This window comes from Cololabis saira, chromosome 14 (genome assembly GCF_033807715.1).
Source record: "Cololabis saira isolate AMF1-May2022 chromosome 14, fColSai1.1, whole genome shotgun sequence".
NCBI lineage: Eukaryota > Metazoa > Chordata > Actinopteri > Beloniformes > Belonidae > Cololabis > Cololabis saira.
In genome coordinates, this window is record NC_084600.1 from 39,152,951 (window position 1) to 39,174,317 (window position 21,367).

The 21,367-nt window shown below is 38.9% G+C and overlaps 2 protein-coding genes across 3 annotated transcripts in view; one reads left to right on the forward strand and one right to left on the reverse strand.

The window, feature by feature from the left end:
• The window catches only part of sgcd (sarcoglycan, delta (dystrophin-associated glycoprotein)), a 561,083-nt gene that overhangs the window by 460,544 nt on the left and 79,172 nt on the right, over positions 1-21,367 (forward strand). The window lies entirely within an intron of this gene.
• Positions 18,493-20,118, reverse strand: LOC133460078 (E3 SUMO-protein ligase ZBED1-like). The gene is made up of 2 exons (XM_061740596.1): positions 19,148-20,118; positions 18,493-18,856 (listed from the first exon to the last, which is right to left on the reverse strand). Exons 1-2 carry the CDS (start codon positions 20,099-20,101, stop codon positions 18,839-18,841), a joined length of 972 nt encoding a protein of 323 aa, XP_061596580.1. The 5' UTR covers positions 20,102-20,118; the 3' UTR covers positions 18,493-18,838.

Sequence of the window (21,367 nt, forward strand, 5' to 3'; positions counted from 1 at the left end):
GAGTTGAACACACACATGTGATCTAGTTTGATTTGTTGTAAAATGTTGTGATGTATTTGCTTTCAGGTTTTTGCTTTAGGAAATCTGTAATAAGAAAAATGGCTTTTTAATGTGTGGAGGCTGAACATGCTCCGGAAGCAATGGGGGTAAAATAGTCAGCTTGTGAGGTTTACCATTGGCTCTTTATAAGATATGTCCATCTGTTAAATGGGCTTTGTTTTCTGGACTAGAAGTAGGGCTGGTAATTTCCTGAGACACAATGACCAAAGGACTGCTAAGCAATTTACTGTCTGTCCATGCCAGTATCACAGCAAAATGACTAAAAGACCCAGACAGCAGACACATTTGGGTCTAATCTGAGCTGCTTTTATCACTTAATGGCTCAGCTGTGTTACTGGCAAGTGTTATTTGGACCCAAAGGTCGTGAGCGGGTCCAAATCTGGGCTGTGAAATGTGTGATGTATGGGCCAAAATGACATACGCTGCCTTTGACATGTGTCACAGCAGTTGTGAAGGTTAGTCATGGTCCAAAGACTGAGAGGAAATGCAGAGGTCCATATCTTGACGTGTGACTGAGTTAAGGCAGCTTTATTACTGAGATGTTTAGCCTCAGTTTTTACTGTATAGTGAGCAAAATAACAAGAGTCAAATTCCCTGTCTGGCATGTTCAAACTTGACCAAAAAACCTGATTCTGATTCTGATTGTGATTCTGAGTTACACATGAATACTTTGATTGATGCTTAACCTTTGTACTGTCTTTGGGTCAAAATGACCTAATTCTCCTTCCTTCCTTCCTTCCTTCCTTCCTTCCTTCCTTCCTTCCTTCCTTCCTTCCTTCCTTCCTTCCTTCCTTCCTTCCTTCCTTCCTTCCTTCCTTCCTTCCTTCCTTCCTTCCTTCATCCCTCCTGCTCTCTCCTTCCTTCTTCCCTTCCTCTTTTCTCCCTTCATCCAAAATGACCTAATTCTCCTATCCTTCTTTCCTTCTTTCCTCCCTCCCTTCCTTCCTTCTTTCCTTCCTTCCTTCTTTCCTCCTGCTCTCTCCTTCCTTTGTCTCTTCCTCTTTTCTCTCTTCCTTCTTTCCTTGTTTTCTCCCTTCCTTCTCCCTCCCTTCCTCCCTTCCTTCCTTCATTCCTCCCTTCCTTCCTTCATTCCTCCCTTCCTTCCTTCCTTCCTTCCTTCCTTCCTCCTTTCTTTCTTTCCTTCCTTCCTTCCTTCCTTCCTTCCTTCCTTCCTTCCTTCCTTCCTTCTTTTTTCCCTTCCTTCCTTCTTTCCTCCTGCTCTCTCCTTCCTTCCTTCCTTCCTTCCTTCCTCCCTTCCTTCCTTATTTTCTCCCTTCCTTCCTTCCTTCTTTATTTCCTTCTATTCATTATTCCTTCTTTCCTTCCTTCTTCTCTTCCTTTTTTCTCCCTTCCTTCCTTCTTTCCTTGTTTTCTCCCTTCCTCCCTTCCTCCCTTCCTCCCTTCCCCCCTTCCTTCCTTCCTCCCTTCCTCCCTTCCTTCCTTCCTTCCTTCATCCCTTCCTTATTTTCTCCCTTCCTTCCATCCTTATTTTCTGCCTTCCTTCCTTCCTTCTTTTCTCCCTTCCTTCCTTCTTTCTTTCCTTCTATTCATTCTTCCTCCCTTCCTTCCTTCCTTCCTCCCTTCCTTCCTTCCTTCTTTCCTTGACCTGAAGACAGCACAAGGGTTAACAGGGTTAAAAATGAGTTTCGTACACAAGTCCAGAAAGGTTTTGTTTCAACCTAAACCAAGGTGTAGTCTTAAAGCTATCCAACCTACGTGTAGAAACGGAAATACTTGTCACAGCAGTCCAAGGTTTTTGAAGAACATCATAGACTCCTCTAACCTGATAGATCAGACCCACGTTTAGAGAGATGTTTGGTCTGAAATTGATCCATATGGCCTCCCCGTTTAAGAGCGGCACCAACGGTTTCTTAACAAACTGCCTTTGCACGCAGTTATTTAGCGCTACGACCAGTCAGAGCAACAATCACAGTGATGTATTCAGAGCGTGTTGTGTAGAAGAGTAAATTAAACTTTTGTCATAGTCTGTCGGCAAAACAGCACATAGATCTGCCTTCCAAAGGAATGATATGAGTGTTATGTTTTGATTCATTTCTAGAGAAAAAGAAAGAATCTTTCTGTCTATGGCAAAGCCAATTGAAGCGCTCGTTTATCCTCAGCTGCATCTACACTGTTTACATCCAGATTACGTCGCTGCTGTGTCGTCATCCTAAGGTCCCCCAGAGACTCTCTCCACAAGGATAGACGGATTTGATTGGCTCTCCGAGACCAATGGAATCTAAACGTACCTGCACAGCAAATTTAAATTTGCCAGCGGTACGTCTTCATTTCTAGGTTAGCCCTCCTCAGCGTTCTACTGAACATTTGGATGTTGATTTACCAGTGAAACAAGTTATATACAACTGTCTCAGAAAATTAGAATATTGTGATGAAGTTCTTTATTTTCTGTAATGCAATTAAAAAAACAAAAATGTCATACATTCTGGATTCATTACAAATCAACTGAAATATTGCAAGCCTTTTATTATTTTAATATTATTGATCATGGCTTACAGTTTAAGATTAAGATTCACAGAAAATTCTAATTTTTTGAGATAGGATATTTGAGTTTTCTTAAGCTGTAAACCATGATCAGCAATATTAAAATAATAAAAGGCTTGCAATATTTCAGTTGATTTGTAATGAATCCAGAATGTATGACATTTTTGCATTACAGAAAATAAAGGACTTTATCACAATATTCAAATTTTCTGAGACAGTCCTGTATATAGGTATTTCCAAATAAAAAAAAAAGCTTCGGTGCAGCTGCTGAAGTTACATGCTTCCTTCTAGTTTTAGAGTCCAGATATTTTTTCTTATAAATCAAGAATAACACGGTTAAAAAAACCTTAAAAAACGTATGTCAGATTTATATGAAAGAAGAATCTCTTCCTTCACACACTCTTCTATCACCAGTGGATTGATGGATGGAGAAATCTATTGATGAAAAATTCTGGTTATTCCTTATATTTAGGTATTCAGCTGAATACATTTCCTGTGCTCATATACCGTCAGTCAGCACTTGAGTTGTAAAAGAAAATCAGGGGGTATGGTGGATTTCATCATATGGGGACAGATAATTTGTGCTGATTACAAATAATATAATATATTACAAATAATAGCACTGACCAAAACACCTGCAGAAATACTGCAGGAATGACATAGCAGTTAAATGCAGCCTTCTGTAAGCTTTAAATATCCACTGGGCTTACATCAAATACATCAAAACACAACAATAAAAAACTGTTTTCTGAACTTATCAATATGACTCTGTCCTTCACAGGATAACTAACATGGATCACTGCAAAAACTCACAATCTTAACAAGAATATTTGTCTTATTTCTAGTTAAAATGTCTCATTTTAGTAAAATAATCTCATTACACTTAAAACAAGACTCATCACTGGAAAAAACAACAATTTTCACCTGTTTCAAGTAGATTTTCACTTGAAATAAGTAGAAAAATCTGCCAGTGGAACAAGATTTTTTTGCTTGTAAGAAGATAAATCTTGTCCCACTGGCAGATTTTTCTACTTATTTCAAGTGAAAATTTACTTGAAACAGGTAAAAATTGTCAAATAATTTATTTTTCTGGTGTTATTTTTCTGGTGATGACTCTAAATGTTGAAATAGCAGTAAAACCACATTCATTGATGAAATGACATAAGGGATGGAAAGGGGGGATGGCAGTTTTACAGGGGGATGATTTTGACCATTTTTATTTCATAAAATATCCCCCCTCAACTCGAGTACTGGTGTCAGTGAACCTGGACACGAACACTTGCAGCAACACCAAATCATAACGCTCCCACCACAGGTTTGAGCAATAGACACAGTGCGTGATGGGGGCATCACTTCATCTGCTGTTCTTGTTACCCTGACTGCCCCATCACTCTCTAGCAGGGTCAATCTGGACATTGAGACCACTTAACCTTCTCTATTTTTTCCTGCATTGCCCAAGCCCAATTTTTATCCTCATTTTTTGTATCTAGCAATTAACTCCAAATGTTTTGAGTTCACATTGTGCACATGAAAAAGTTCTCACCTTCACTACATAACACTGCCATAAGTTGTGTTGATTTTCTTAAATGAGATTTCAATAAATGCAATCTCCTTCCTTGTTTTGTTAGCTTGATGATGAGACCAATAGTCTCACCTTTCTGAAAAAGAGTAACGTTTTAAAACCAAGGGAAGTGACTTCGAAATGAAAATAAGTTGTTGAAGCCAAATTATACAATAATGAGTAAAGTACTTCTCTGATTGGAGGCTATTAGCTATTTGCTTAGCTGTATATTTAGACATAAGGCTTTTTTTGTCTGAGTTCTTTTTCTCTAAACATTTGAGATGGAAGGGTTTATATTGACTGATAGTAATGCAGGCATTTTGTTCTCTTTAATTACATTTCTATGCTTTAAGAATCTGTACATAGATTCTACTAGGGATGGGCGGTATGGACTAAAAAATGTATCACGATAATTTCTGGCATTTATCCCGATAACGATAAAAATGACGATAAAAAAAATACCAATTCAACTCCACCTTTGTAACTATAAATCTATCACCACATTCAGTCTTTGGAGCCAAAACACTGCTCTAAAAGATACTAAATACTACTAAACTACACCAATTAAATTGAATTAATTCTTTCTTTCTGGCTCATTTCTTTCTTTCTTTCTTTCTTTCTTTCTTTCTTTCTTTCTTTCTTTCTTTCTTTCTTTCTTTCTTTCTTTCTTTCTTTCTTTCTTTCTTTCTTTCTTTCTTTCTTTCTTTCTTTCTTTCTTTCAGGCTCATATCTTTCTTTCTTTCTTTCAGGCTCATATCTTTCTTTCTTTCTTTCTTTCAGGCTCATATATTTCTTTCTTTCTTTCTTTCTTTCTTTCTTTCTTTCTTTCTTTCAGGCTCATATCTTTCTTTCTTTCTTTCAGGCTCATATCTTTCTTTCTTTCTTTCTTTCTTTCAGGCTCATATATTTCTTTCTTTCTTTCTTTCTTTCAGGCTCATATCTTTCTTTCCTTCCTTTCCTTCCATAAATCAGCTTTACACAAAAACGTCATCAGCAGGAATTTATCGTTTTTACCACGAGATGACAAATTCTTACCGTGGGGAATTTTTTGGACGGTATATCGTGAACGGTAAAATATGGCCCATTCCTAGATTCTACTCCAACTCACTTGATTCTCCTCCAAGTTACTACATTTGGCAAATGAGTCACATGTATTTCATGATAATGTTCATTCAGTTACATGCACTCAAACACAAACAGACACACATCCCAGACCTCGTCCTCACCCTCAGCAATACATCAAATTCTACATTCACCTTCATCCTACCTTTTCCCTCCTCTGTGGGTTTAAACATCCAAGTTATTAAGAGGAAATTACTTCAAAGACAAAGAGACAAAGCAGGACAGGAAGCCGTAACTTTGGCCATTATGTGAAAATTGATTGGATGCTATGATGATGTACTTGTACCAAACTAAAACAGCTGCAAAAGTATTACTTTGAAAAACCCTGCGAAATGTCACAAAGGGCAGATGGATCCAAAGATATATCAGGTGAGAAAATCATATACAATGTAGCTCTATTTTCTCAGAGGTTGGAAAAGCAGTTTCCACACAGATGCAGTGTTTAAAACAAAAAGTCCCGATTGAGAAAATACCTGTCAGAAGAAGGATGAGTCTCCATACCAGGGAGAAACAGGAGTTATTTTATTGACAGCATAAGTTAGTCTCTGGAAAAAAAACTCTCTTAATGTCATTTTTTTCACCATAAAGATTCATTTGGATTCAGTCAACAAGTCATTGAGTGTCAGTTTCTGTTCACAGAAAATTAAATAGAAACCTACTGTAAGACTGTACAGATCCTGTTTGAAAACAGGGTTTCCGCGGGGTTTTAAAAAGTATTAAAAAGTGATAAATGAAAATTGCCAAATTTAAGGCCATTAAAAGTGTTAAATTCACTGTCAGAGGTATTATTTTTTTTTAAATTGGTATTATTTTTTACCTTTTACATTTTAAGCAGTCTATTTTATTGTCATTCACAAAGTGAAATAAATGTGAAACATCTGGTCAACATCAATGAGTCTATAAATCTGTTCTGTATAGTGTTCTATAGTTCAAAATCTTTATTAATGTTAAAAGGTCCGTGATTAACACTTAATGTTGCGACAGTTTTTAAAAAAAATCTGAAGGTAGTGAAAAAGGTATTAAATTGGTATTAAATTTAACATAAGGATTGCTGTATAAACCCTGGAAAAGATAAACACATCACTGGAGCTGTATGTCTAAAAGTTTTCCCTTTCATGCATTTCAGACACAAGTTCACCCATAAACCCTGTCACTCACTCCCAAACTGAGTCACTCTGGACTTGATACGTTCACCAGAGACTGAATTGGTCACTGTTACTGTCTGGATTCATCTCTCATTTTGTGTGGCATTTGTTTGCGCACTTAACTGATCAGAATGAAGTCGTCTTTTGTTGGCTGTCTAAATCAATCCAGTCCACAATGGTCTCGAAAGTAAGACCCAATGAAACATGTACTGCAAGCTGGGAAAGGATTGGCCCATGGAATCATCACGTTCTCTAAAGATTAGGTCATCCAGATAACTTTGTTGGTGAATGATACATGGTTATCTGAAACCACTCCTCTGGAGGGAAACAAGAGACCGGTACGACAGCAGTTTCACGATGGGACTCTTTCACTGAGAGGCCGCAGAGCTAGTCCCACCTTCTGTTTTCCGATCATTAACACCTTGAAAGGTTGTAGTTTTTTTTAAGTTTAGTTTATTGTTTTGCACAGTTTTAAAAATACAGGAAATATCAAATATAAATACTATAGGTGCAGGAAGAGGCAAAAAACCCAATGGGCTTATTTGAAGCCTCCACCGAAGTTATTAAAATGTAATGTGTTATAAAGAACACAAGATTAACATACAAAAACAAACTGTATAACTACACAAAAGTGATGGCAAACTAATAATGCAATATATAAATAATAAAGAATAAAGACAAAAAAATAAGTGTGTGTGAGTGTGCATGGGATATTGTTTTTACAACTTATATTACTTATATTGATTCCTGAGCAAATAAGACGGTACATGTGAACCGTGTGTGAATGAGTGAAATATAAAAAAACAAAAAGAACATGGATACATCAATACATTGGGAAAACTGTTACAAAACATCAGTCAAGTGGTCCTTTCAAAGGTCTTTTGTAACATTTCAAAGAGGAAGAGTCTTTGCAGAGTGGGAAAAATCATTCCACAATTTAGTCCCTAAATCTCACCGAAAATTAACGTCTGCAAGTGAGAAATTTAGGAGGATGAAGATCTGAGGATTGTCCAGTTGAATAAAGGCTGAATTATGCTTCTGCGTCAAAATGGCGCCGTCCCTACGGCGTGCGGTTTGGATCGACGCAGACGACACGCCGTCACCTGCGGCGTCACTGATGTGCACCTCCCGAAAATTGTAACTACGCGTCGAGGAGACGCAGACCACACGCAGACCGAGAGGGCTGCAATTGGTTCGTTTGAAAGCGAAGCATTTCCGGTTTCCGGTTTGAAGCAGTAATAAACTTCCAGGGCTCTTTTCTTCGTTTATGTGTGATTTTTTTTGTTTTGGTTTTTTGCACAATAGTTGTCCTTATCTCTTTGATTTACTGTGACCGGAAAAAGTCGGATAAACCATTCAGAAAAAGATCGCTAACTAGCGGTCGCAGGGGTTACTGCACCGCGACCAAATGGAGAGACGGAGAAGTCCGAAGGGTTCAGCACGGCGTCACGGCTGAATGAACCTGTGAATTTAATTTAAAGTAAGTCTTGAACTGTCCAGGAATATTACCTTCTCTGTAAGAGAAGCAATGCAGTGGACAGGATGAGCTCTGCCTGTTTAGGTGAGCTGGATTCAAGGAACACACCACTCTCAGAATGCTGGCATTTACGAATCATGTCAGTGACAGAAACATCGCTAACTGTAATCACACAATGATGTGGGGCCATTTGGTCCGTGTGTATTTCCAAAAAGGAAAAGTGAGGCTTAACAAGGCAGGCTTTTTTTTGTTGTTTTTTTGTTTTTTTGAAAATGGGTAGGGTGCTGCAAATTATTTTGTTTTTTACATAATTTTTTTGAATCAGTCTGGGATGCTGTTTGTCTCATATGTTCCTGATTGCATTGAATGAAAGTATGTTTCTGGCTGCAAGAGCCTGGATGCCGGCGGAATGCATTTGGTGTAATTGGTCAGTTTTAACATGAAGACTAAGGCCCCGTTTACACGGAGCAAAAACGGAGGCGTTTTCATGCGTTTTGGCCGTTCGCTTACACGGAAACGGAGCTCAAAGTCACCAAAAACGATCATTTCTTGGAGATTTTCAAAAACTCCGTTTTCACGTTTGCGTTTTAACAGAGGAAAACGGAGATTTAGGCTTCAGAACGTCACATTATGCAACAGAAACCTCACCAGCGTCATGTGTGCGACCTGTGTTTACAATTAGTTTGGCCACCGTCATTTTCTTGTATTTTATCTGTTTTATATTCTAAAGTCACACTTAAAAGTAACTCCACTTCTCTGTCACTCCAAACGAAAGACTCTTGTTCCGTCTTGGAAGTAAAGCCTGAATTATGGTCCCGCGTTAAATCGACGCAGAGCCTACGGCGTACCCTACACGAAGTTACACGTGTCATTTGTTGATGTTTTTTCCAGGATTCTGATTGGCTGGCATGACGTTAACAGCGTATTTATGCGGATTAATGTAAACGAAGAGATTTTGAAAACGATCTCGTGTAAACGATGGAATTTTTCTAAACGTAGAGGGGGAAATATACGTTTTTGTAAATACCCGTCTATGTGTAAACGGGGCCTAATAGACCGTCACTGATCAAGACAGAGCTCAAGGGTTTCAGGGAAAGGTCTGTCATATGGAGTTGTCTGTCATCTCATTAATCAAGTATGACTGCCTCCAAAAATCATCCTCGAAAACAGATGTAGAAATTTCAAGTGTGAATCCTTCAAAAATTCTTAATTTCTGTGGTTGTTCTGATAAAATGCCGTGGATGCTGTGCTATGCTCTGAAACACATTCATTTCTATGTGGTTGTGCCTGTGATTTGTGCCTGCACCCAACAAGTCGTGATGACATCTCAACTGAATTGCAGATAACCTGTCTGATCAGTGGAGAGGAAAACTGATTTTGGTCATGTTCCTCTTGTTTGAGATGTACAATAGTATAAACACATACTTCAACATAAAGAAAGCCACGACAGGTAGACAAACATAGCTGATATTAATTAGTTGCAAACTTGGATTCAAGCTGACACTTATTTTAAAAAGAAAATAGATAAAAATGGTTGCCTATAGCTCCTTGATTGTTAATGTTATTGGAAAATTATAATAAACATGTCAGATAAAATGTTAATCAAAAGTTTTAATTAATAACCTGACAATTTCAAGAGTTGACAACTTTTATAAACATTTAATTATGTATACATTACTGCACTGGCTAGAAATTTCCTTTTGTGAAATGAGGATAATAATAATAACATTTTCAAGTCAATGCACAAAATGATGGTTAATTACCAGGAAAAAGAAGGGGAACCTTTTCGTGAAATAACATTGAATAATATGTGCTTCATCTTCATCCAAATATGCTTGTATCTTTAAAAAATACTTCATATACAAATATATGTATATACACTACCGTTCAAAAGTTTGGGGTCACCCAAACAATTTTGTGTTTTCCATGAAAAGTCACACTTTTTCACCACCATACGTTGTGAAATGAATACAAAATAGAGTCAAGACATTGACAAGGTTAGAAATAATGATTTGTATTTGAAATAAGATTTTTTTTACATCAAACTTTGCTTTCGTCAAAGAATCCTCCATTTGCAGCAATTACAGCATTGTAGACCTTTGGCATTCTAGCTGTTCATTTGTTGAGGTAATCTGGAAAGATTGCACCCCACGCTTCCAGAAGCAGCTCCCACAAGTCAGATTGGTTGGATGGGCACTTCTTGCGTACCATACGGTCAAGCTGCTCCCACAACAGCTCAATGGGGTTCAGATCTGGTGACTGCGCTGGCCACTCCATTACCGATAGAATACCAGCTGCTGCTTCTGCTCTAAATAGCTCTTTCACAATTTGGAGGTGTGTTTAGGGTCATTGTCCTGTTGTAGGATGAAATTGGCTCCAATCAAGCGCTGTCCACTGGGTATGGCATGGCGTTGCACACTGGAGTGATAGCCTTCCTTATTCAGAATCCCTTTTACCCTGTACAAATCTCCCACCTTACCAGCACCAAAGCAACCCCAGACCATCACATTACCTCCACCATGCTTAACAGATGGTGTCAGGCATTCTTCCAGCATCTTTTCATTTCACAAACGTTCTTCTTTGTGATCCAAACACCTCAAACTTGGATTCATCCGTCCCCAACACTTTTTTCCAGTCTTCCTCTGTCCAATGTCTGTGTTCTTTTGCCCATCTTAATCTTTTTCTTTTATTGGCCAGTCTCAGATATGGCTTTTTCTTTGCCACTCTGCCCTGAAGCCCAGAATCCCGCAGCCGCCTCTTCAGTGTAGATGTTGACACTGGTGTTACAACTGGCATCTTTAATGAAGATGCCAGTTGGGGACCTGTGAGGGGTCTGTTTCTCAAACTAGAGACTCTAATGTACTTTATCTTCTTGCTCAGTTGTGCAACGCGCCCTCCTACTTCTTTTTCTACTCTGGTTAGAGCTTGTGTGCTGTCCTCTGAAGGGAGTAGTACACACCGTTGTAGGAAATCTTCAATTTCTTAGCAATTTCTCGCATGGAATAGCCTTCATTTCTAAGAACAAGAATAGACTGTCGCGTTTCAGAGGAAAGTTCTCTTTTTCTGGCCATTTTGAGCGTTTAATTGACCCCACAAATGTGATGCTCCAGATTTCAATGTGACCCCAAACTTTTGAACGGTAGTGTATATATATATATATTTTTTTTTTCAACATGACTCATCATATCCGATAACCAATCTCACTCTTGAATCAAAGGTGTTTGGACTTCTGTGAGGTTGTCCTTTATGTTTCTCCTTGGGTGGCGGCAACCCTAGAAAGGGGCTAAGGACAACCAATCCCAGTTGGAGACAGAGGACGGTGGGGGGGACTGTATACACAGTACTGGAGTTGAGGGGGGATGAGGGGGGATGGCATCCCCCCCTGAAATAAAAACGGTCAAAATCATCCCCCCTTTCCATCCCTTATGTCATTTCATCAATGCATGTGGTTTTACTGCTATTTCAACATTTAGAGTCATCACCAGAAAAATAACACCAGAAAAATAACTAATTTGACAATTTTCACCTGTTTCAAGTAAATTTTCACTTGAAATAAGTAGAAAAATCTGCCAGTGGGACATGATTTATCTTCTCATTACAAGCAAAAAAATCTTGTTCCACTGGCAGATTTTTCTACTTATTTCAAGTGAAAATCTACTTGAAACAGGTGAAAATTGTTGTTTTTTTTAAGATTTTAATATTTTTTTACTAAAATGAGGCATTTTAACTAGAAATGAGACAAATATTTTTATTTTGTGTGATCCATTTTACTTATCCTGTGAAGGACAGAGTCATATTGATAAGTTCAGAAAAGTGTTTTTATTGTTGTGTTTTGATGTATTTGATGTAAGCCCAGTGGATATTTAAAGCTTACAGAAGGCTGCATTTAACTGCTGCTATGTCATTCCTGCAGTATTTCTGCAGGTGTTTTGGTCACTGCTATTATTTGTAATATATTATATTAATTGTAATCAGCACAAATTATCTGTCCCCATATGATAAAATCCACCATCCCCCCTGATTTTTTTTTACAACTCGAGTACTGTGTATACACATCTGCAGTTAACCAAACCAATCCTGACGGAGAAGGAATCGATTCTTCAGAGACACGTCCCATCTGTGGTTTGAATCTTTGTGGAGGAGGATTCAAACTGCACTCTGATAAAGAGCCTCAAACACACCTCAAAGCTCTGCAGAGAGATGACTGTCATGAAGTTTCCCCCAATCTTCTCACTTTAAACTTCACCCATCACATCATCGTTTCTTCCAGTCCATCTGCCTGATGCAGCTGAGATTATCTGCGTCACTGAACCACCTCTGCAACTCTCACCTGTAATCATTCCAGCAATACATACTTACCTCCAACCACTCAAGCATTTCCAGTTGAAAATAACGAACCTGTTTTGTTGTGCACATAAGCACAGATTTCCTTTGAGATCAGGACTGCTTCAGGCTGTGGTGTGCTGCCGTTCACTGCTGCAGCCAGCGTTTATGATTTAGTGATGAACATATTTATGACTGAACTGCAAATTTGCTGAATACAATTCACCATTTAGCTGACATTCCTGTTAATTATGGATTTGCATGCAGCCTGACATTTTGCAGTTTTCTCGCAGTCTTTCGTCTTGTTAGACAATTAACTTTTGATGATCTTTGAATTACTTTGGCCGCGTTCAGACTGCAGGCAAATATCCGATTTTTAGCCCATCCAGATTGAAACTGGATGACTCTTTTGAAGTCTGAACAGTCCCAAACCACATGATATCCGATTTTTGCAAACCAGATCGAAACCACCTCCAGGAGGTAGTTTCATATCCGATCCATATCTCATTTGGGCAGATGCGTCTCAGTGTGAACAGCTCCAAACACTCAGATCGGATATGACTGTCCCAGACGCTCCAAACCACCCGCCCATTTCCAGTTGTGGAGCTACTCATCCTTTCACAGAGAGCATGTACAATCTCTGATGTCACGTCAAAAACTATTATTTGTAGTTTGAGTGTTGCAAATTCACATTACAAATCATGTTTTAATAGCAGAAAAAAAGACCGCATTTCCACGTAGTTGCGGGTCGCCGCGTACCCTACGCCGTAGGTCTGCGTTGGTGTCACGCGGAACCATAAATCAGCCTTCAGTCGCGCTGTGAGCCTGAACCTGCAGCCCGTCAGCCCCTCTCCTCCTAGGAGGAGAGCTTTGTTGGTTGGTTTGTTAGTTTGCTGGTGGTTTTGTTCTGAACACTTTTCTCTGTGACGTCGGGTCCCTCCACCGAGACACAACTTTTGCGGTATGCGTTCATTGTTATGTCTAAAAATGATGAGCAGTGCCGACCCAATCAGAAACGGTACAGATATTTTGGGATTTTTTTATATATATAAAAAAAATACATGACTTCACACAATACACGCGCTGGGTGACGCCTCTGCTCCGACGTCGTTGCTACGGCAACCCGTCAGATCAGTCAATGATGTGGCCCAGTCTGAACAGAGCCAGATCCGATATGGACACTTGCTAAAAACAGTGTGAACAGTCAGCCCTGAAAATCGGATATGAGAAGGAATCAGATATATATCAGATTTGCCTGCAGTCTGAACGCGGCCTTTGACATATTGTACAGGACTGTCTCAGAAAATTAGAATATTGTGATTTTCTGTAATGCAATTTAAAAAAAAACAAAAATGTCATACATTCTGGATTCATTACAAATCAACTGAAATATTGCAATTCTTTTATTATTTTAATATTGCTGATCATGGCTTACAGCTTAAGAAAACTCAAATATCCTATCTCAAAAAATTAGAATATTCTGGGAATCTTAAACTGTAAGCCATAATCAGCAATATTAAAATAATAAAAGGCTTGCAATATTTCAGTTGATTTGTAATCAATCCAGAATGTATGACATTTTAGTTTTTTTAATTGCATTACAGAAAATAAAGAACAATATTCAAATTTTCTGAGACAGTCCTGTGAATGGGAATGTGTGATTTTGATCAAAATGGCCTGTTCTCTGCAAAAGACGGAGCTTTCTAAAAGCAAGAGGCATCATGGGAGCATGATGGTGTAGATCCAGAGGTAGAGAGGTTGCTTTCCAAATGGAATGTTACTGATTCAGCTACTACATAAAGTTCACATGCCAAAGGGTCCTTACTTAAGATACTGGCTCCCACACGTCCCTCAGAAGTTCTCCTGACTTTCAAGTTGCTTAGTGTAAAAGCTGATAGCGAATGTGATGCACTGTAGCTAAAACGCGGGAGTGATGAAACGACTGAACTTTGGCTTGTTTCCGTAGTCTCTCGCTTGTTGTTGACTTGATCTTGAATGAAGATGAAACGGCAGATGAGATTTAATTGTACTGTGAAGTTCAAGAGGGAGGCAGACATAAACTGTTTCCCGGGGCAACGGGGGTTATTTATATAGCACCTGCCATCGATTTTTTTAAATAAAAGGAATGAAGGTATAAAGACAATAAATTAGACATAAGACGAGACCATAAAAGTCCTCACTGACGCACTGGCTGAAAAGTTGTAGCAGTCTATGCCGCATAAAATGGTGGAAAATATATCCTGGAATGCATTTTTAATATATATAAGACTAGAAACATACACACAGATGTCCCTAAAAACAGCAGAATTTGACTATGAGATCAAGCAAATAACGAAATATTTAACACAAAAGTAAGTTGCAAAACATAAATTACCAATTCTAACTCTAATAATTATTTCTGGCATTATCATGATATATTGTTTCATATTATTATATTAAGTTATGAAATCTCATGGGATGTAAAACTATAGTATATAATTTGGTTATATGTTATAATATTTTATAAAAACTATGTTATTTTAGGATATTACCATATTTATTATGCTATATTTATATGATATCATGCTACACCACTTTATATGATAACTATTTGTTTACTCCCGAATTAATATTCTCAATTTATGTATCTATTTTCAAAAGAAAAAAAAAACACAAGAGTAAGTGAAGAATTTATTCTAAGTTAGACTGATTTATAAGTTTGACTTTAATATTGAGTTAATGTTAAAAGATTCGGAAAATCTGCGTACTCACCTCAAAATTTCTCAAATTTGGATGTTGGTCGGAAGGTTGGCTTTTAATTTTTTATTTATTTATTTATTTATCTATTTATCTATCAGGCCTTGTTTTCCATTTCAGATATTAGCCTACTCAATAAGTAAAACAATTCAATCAATCAAGATGAATGTAGCCCGGGAGGGATGTGATTCATTCGTGACCCTGTAAATTCTGGTCCTGTTTCCCAGTTTATAAAGCAGTTGGTTTAAAAGAGCAGAATCGTCTGATGGAGGAAGACGCTACCAATAACTTGTCATTCTGATGTTCATGTTCCATCAGCAAAGGCTTTACCGCTCAGGGGATTGATGTTGCATAAAGAGCCTCTTGAGAGAGGACATAATTAATTACCTGTAGTGATTTCCTTTGTCTGTTGGCAGCAGGACTAAGAGAACATGAATGTTGTCACAGCATTTCTATGCAAGCCTTGCAATTGAGTTATATTTCCTTCTTTTCTGCTTGCTAGTTTCCTGGGACGTGCATGCATTTTTCAACAAGACAATGTAAAATCACATTCTGCATTGATTACAAAGGCATGGCTGAGGAAGACGAAGGTACATATCTTAGATGGAGCTGGCTGCAGTTTTGACCTGTCTCCTTTAAAAAAAATAAATAAAAAATTAACAACAAATGGAGAATTCGGAAAATAAGATTTTGAAGATAACCCCATACTGTGACACACCTTATGACATGTTTGTGGAAAGTAGGGGACAAAATACCAGCTGAAGCACTTTTATTAATTAAAATATCGGTTTCACTTTAATTTTAAGTATAATTTGCTTAAGTTGATGAAGCATAAAGTAGATCATTTGGTTTGCTGTGCCTGCTTATGGCAGAAAATACACAAAGCAACTTTGGACTCTAGTCCTGGTCATCTTTTGCAACAACTATGTATGGCTTTATGACACCTTGTCGCCTGTAAACCACAATGAAACCAGCTCACAGGCCTACAATGGACAGCAGACACAGTTGATTAAGGAGAAAATGAGAGAGTAAACCAGTAAGAGGCCGAAGAAGAATAAATCTTGTACAGGATCATAAAATCAAACAAACATCCATGCTTATAGGTGGACTCTGAGCTAAAAAATGCTAACGTTCCTTTGCCGCTTTCATTCCTGCCAGTTAGTCCTATTACATGCACATCTAAATCAAGCTATTGGCGACAGTCTAGCTAAGGATTAAACTGGAGTTTCTGAGAAATCCAAGTATGCATGTGCGGGAAGACAATGGATTATTGAGTGAGGTGTGTTCGACTCTGCGATGCTAGGTGGCGCCACACGCACTTATGCGTTGCCTTTATTCACGTTCGTTTTTTGTTGTCCGTCTTCTTCTCTTCCTACTGTGTTGATATTCTGGCTTTCGTGGTGTCGTCACTTCTGGAAGGGTCAGTCAGTAGCTCGGTTCAGCGTGGGTTGCATATACCGTATTGTCCCGAATATAAGACGGGTTTTTTGCATTGAAATAAGACTGAAAAAGTGAAGGTCGTCTTACATTCGGGGTCTAGACGTTATACCCATTCACACCACTAGATGGCGCCAGATATCTTTAAAGCGAATGCTGAACTTAACTCCCCAGGCCAAAGTGAACCCCTGTCACAAAGAATAAAAATAAAAATAGCAGTAGCATGAAGAAGAAAAATAAAAAATAGCGGTAAGAAAGAAAAGAGAAGAAAATAAGATAACAGAAAATGGAGAAACGTAGCGTCAATCTGGAGAAAAGTGGGTCGAAGAAGTTATGAGGCAAAAATAACATGCTTTTTCTCTCAAATATATTGTTATAATCATTTGTTTCAGATGTACTGTAATTATTTTCTGTATAAAAATTTAATTTGGTGTTTAAAAAAAAGTCTTTTTTCAAATTTGAGTCTTGAAAAAGGGGGTCGTCTTACAATCAGGGTCGTCTTATATTCGGGTCAATACGGTACATGCCGGAATAACTCAGATTAGGACGCATTATCTGGCACTAAAAGCTTGATCTCAAGAGCTTCAGTTCAGTCCGGCTACAGCCGGGCTAAGGTTTATACATGGCTTTAAAAACTTCAATATCGGTCTGATTAAGGCAACAATTTCACTTACTCTTAGTGCATGTAAATGTAGTTAGTGTTGACAACATTGCAGAATTGTAACTTTATTTTACTTCTTCTGTAATGTGATAGTGGATATATATTAACAAATGAAATGAAGCTGACAAAATAAGTCATGAAATACATTGGTTCCATGCTGTTCGCAAAGAAATAGAAGTCAAATTTCTACTAACTACATTTATCTTCTTTTTCTGTACTATGTGGCGTTGCTCAAAAAAGGAATGTGCCACTTCCTCTGCAGGTCTGACACTGTCAGTCAACAATAACAGACCATCAAACACCACAGGGTTATCATTATGAGAACGGTAAATAGCCAACCACAATTATACAAGAACAAGAGACTAGTTGCTGGAAGCACTGGCAGAGATGTGAGTTTCCTCCGTTAGGTACGTTAGGTAGGAGTTTGTGACGGTGGTGGGTGGATGTCCGGCTTGATCTCCCAGAGGTTTGGTGGGTTACAGGCCTGCTATAAATTTACATCAGAGCATCCCTAGTGGTCAGAATTGCTGCATCGTCTAAATGCCACCTTGCCCAGTACCTCCATGGAGCGAAAACTCTAACTGTAACTTACTTACTTACATACTCACTAGGGTTGCACATCTCTCTGTGATAAACGATTCGATATGAATCTAGATACACAGGTTACGATCAGATTCAAAAACGATATCCTTTTATTACAGACCGATTCGATTTGATTCGATTCGATTCCGAACGATTCGATTCAACGGTTAATATTCAAGTCCAAAAATCCCCAAGCATTGTGGCTTTTGGCACTGGCAAAAAAAAACAGAACAACAAAATCACATGTTAATGTATTTATTTTTTAACAAAATGGAACAAAAAGAGGTATCACAGTCTCAGAATAGTAACAAAGTGCAATATTTCAGCCTGAGCTTAGTTTTGAACACTAGTATGGGCTCAAATTAAAGCCATAAATATTTTGTATCTGTAATAAACTTTGTACTTGTAGAAATATTTTGTGTGTGTGCAAAAAATATTTGTACCTGCAATATTTGTACTTGTAGAAATATTTTGTGCGTGTGCAAAAAATATATTTGTACTTAAAAAATAGTTTTGCACAATTTCTTGCACATGCACAAAATATTTCTACAAGTACAAATATTTTTTTGCAAGTACAAATATTTTTTGCACACACACAAAATATTTCTACTAGTACAAAGTTAATTTACAGATACAAAATATTTATGGCTTTAATTTGAGCCCATACACTAGAGGTAGGTAACAAAGGTGCAATGTTTCAAAGTAAACCATTTACACAACTAACATCTCAAAATGTGGCAACAATGCACAGTGCTTTGTGTTAAAGATAAAATAAAATAAATAGCCACATGTAAAATAAATCGAACTACTGTGTGTGAGGAACAGTTTCCCACGTCAAAAAGCCGTAGTTCACTTACACTATGCATTTTCATCATCACTGTCCTGTATTTTTTTGGAGGGCAGATTTTTTTTAAGGAAAATCAACTGATCCACATGCTCATGTTTGAGCAGACTACGTTTTGCAGAAACAATGTCTCCCGCAGTACTGAACACACGTTCAGATGCCACACTGGTGGCCGGGATGCAGAGGTACCTTTTAGCGAGAGATGACAGCAGTGGCAAGTCCTGCTGCTCTTTCCACCACTGTAGTGGGTTTTTTTGCAGGGGCAACGGATCACGCTCTCTGTACCTCTTGACTTCTTCACTGGCCTTGTCTCTTACAGATGTAGCTGCCATCCTCACTTCAAAGTCTTTTCCCAACAGCTGGTCCAATGCTGACATCTTTTTCTTTTTCACAGGAGGGTCATTATCTGAAATAGAAAACAATTACCATACATTACAGGCTTTGTTTGCCATGCCTCACTGGTATTTTTTTTGTACCTGACCTTATCATTTCATCTATCATCACCTGATGTTCAGAATTAATTATAGTTTTGTGCACATATGTAAAAGTTGTATTATCATCATCATTATTAAACTCTTTTTCTTGACATGTCGATTCTCTCATTATATTGAATGTGTTGCTGTATGCTAATATTTTAATAATATAGCTGCAGAATGAGTTTAACTCTTTCTTGATTACAAGATATAAATACACAAACCATCAGGATCTTCTTGGTTCTGGGGTGGTGCATCAATGCTGATGTCCAGATCTCCGACGGCAGATTCAGTCTGACATGGATTTTTCTGCAGTGGGCCCCTCTGGACTGGATCCCCTGTTGCCTAGAAATAAAATGAAGACAAACACAGAACAAACATACAGTAACAGCAGTCAGAATAAATCTAATGACAGTAGACTTGAGAATGCATTGTAATATGTATTTTGTGTTGAGTAAATTATGTTGTGTTGGGGGATTTACCTTGTTGTGCAGAGATGTAGCTTCTGCTGTTATGATTGTGAACGTCCGCTCAGCATCATGGTCCGTCAGGAAGGGCAGAGATTTGAACCGGGGGTCCAGAGCTGCTGCAATGTAGAAGAGATCATCCTGGCCAGTGTAGCGTTTCTCCAAGTCATTTCTGAATGCTTGTTTCATGTCTTTGATCACCACTGAGTCTTCATCTGATGCTTCAAAGTTCTTTTTGAGCTTTGATCTGACAGGGGAAATCATTGAGAGAGTGGGCCGCTTGTCTTCACACATGCTGGTGGTCACAAGTTTGACCGGTGCCATCAGCTTGACAATATCTTCGATGTTGCAAAAGTCTTTGTCCTTAAGAGTGTTAATCTCTTCTCCTCTTCTGAGATCCCTGGACATAAGTGCAGCGGAAATGGCAGGCTGTTGTTCCAGGGCACGTTCCAGCATACTCTGGGTACTGTTCCACCGGGTGGACACGTCTTGGATGAGTTTGTGGATGGGCAAGGCCAGTTGTTTCTGTTTGTCTTGTAGAATTTCTGCTGCCCTGACACTGCGGTGAAAAAAGCCAACCACTCTCCTTACCCTCCCCAGCAAAGTTGCTACTTTGTCCACTTTGAAGGCTTTCTGTGTGGCCAGATTTATTGTGTGTGCAAAGCACATGAGGTGAGGTTTCATCTCTGCTTCCACGCCAGCTAAGATCATGTTTGTGGCATTGTCAGTTACTAGAGCCGGCTCTTTATCGAGTATTTTCCAGTCAGCACATGCCTGCTTCAGCAGAGCACCCACATTCTTCCCCGTGTGGGATCCTTTAAACGCCCTGGTCTGTAACACATGAACATTTAACTTCCATTCGGGAGCGATGTGGTGGGCTGTGATGGTCACGTAAGATTCTGTCGCACATGACGTCCAAGCGTCCGTTGTTATAGCCACTCGTTCGGCATTTGCGAGTTCATTTTCTACTTGGCTCTTAACTTGGGCATACAACGCTGGCATGCACGTGTTGGTCATGTGATTTCGGGACGGTATCTTATACCTGGGCTCTAATGTATGGATCAAATCCTGGAATCCTTCCCACTCAACTATGTTGTAAGGACATAATCCCTTGGCAATAAAACGCGTTATTGATGCCGTGATTTCCTGAGCACGTGTTGAATTGTGACCAAGTTGCCCAAATAAGTTAGCAATAGTGTTCCTTGACTGTATGCTACTGCTTGCTGCACACGTCTGCTGCTCGTTGGTACGGGGGTTTGACTCACCATACACTTGACCGTGTTTCCTCCTTGCATGCTGGTCGAGATTTGTAGTGCTGCCCGTGTACGTCAGCGCTGCTCCGCACACCTTACAGATAGCATGGCTTCTGTCGAGCTTCCCTTCCTTCTTATAAAACCCAAAAACGGTCCACACTTTGGATTTATGTTTCCCCGGTGCATTGAAAATCTTTCTCGGTCCATTATCACCTTCAGTCAGGCTGACGCTTTCGTTTTCGTTTTCCTCCTTCATTCCTCGTGTCTCTTCGCATGTGGCTGGCTGCTAACAGCTAAGGCGGCAGGCTGCAGCTGCGGCGTTTTGCCGGCACCTTAGCTCTCGCGTTGTTTTAGAGATGTTGGCGCATCAAAGTCTCGCGATAACCGATCCATGACTCTATAACCGATTCACCTCTGAATTAATGGATAATTCGCATCGATTGAGGAGTCTGCTACCGATGCAGCCGCCTCGCTCTCTTGTTGAAACGAATATCCGGTCGCATCGGTTTATCGTTTACAACCCTAATACTCACTAAAAACTGCAAGGTGCCGAACTGTAAAAGAATCACAAATGATGTTTTTCTTGTGTGTCCTTGTAATGCCAAAGCTGAGCAAACCACAGAGGAACTCTGTCATTGGTTTGCATAAGCAGAGCAAAGCCGGCCAGGAGAATGAAGGTCAACTATTCACCATTTAGCAGCATTAGTTTAACGGTACAGAGACG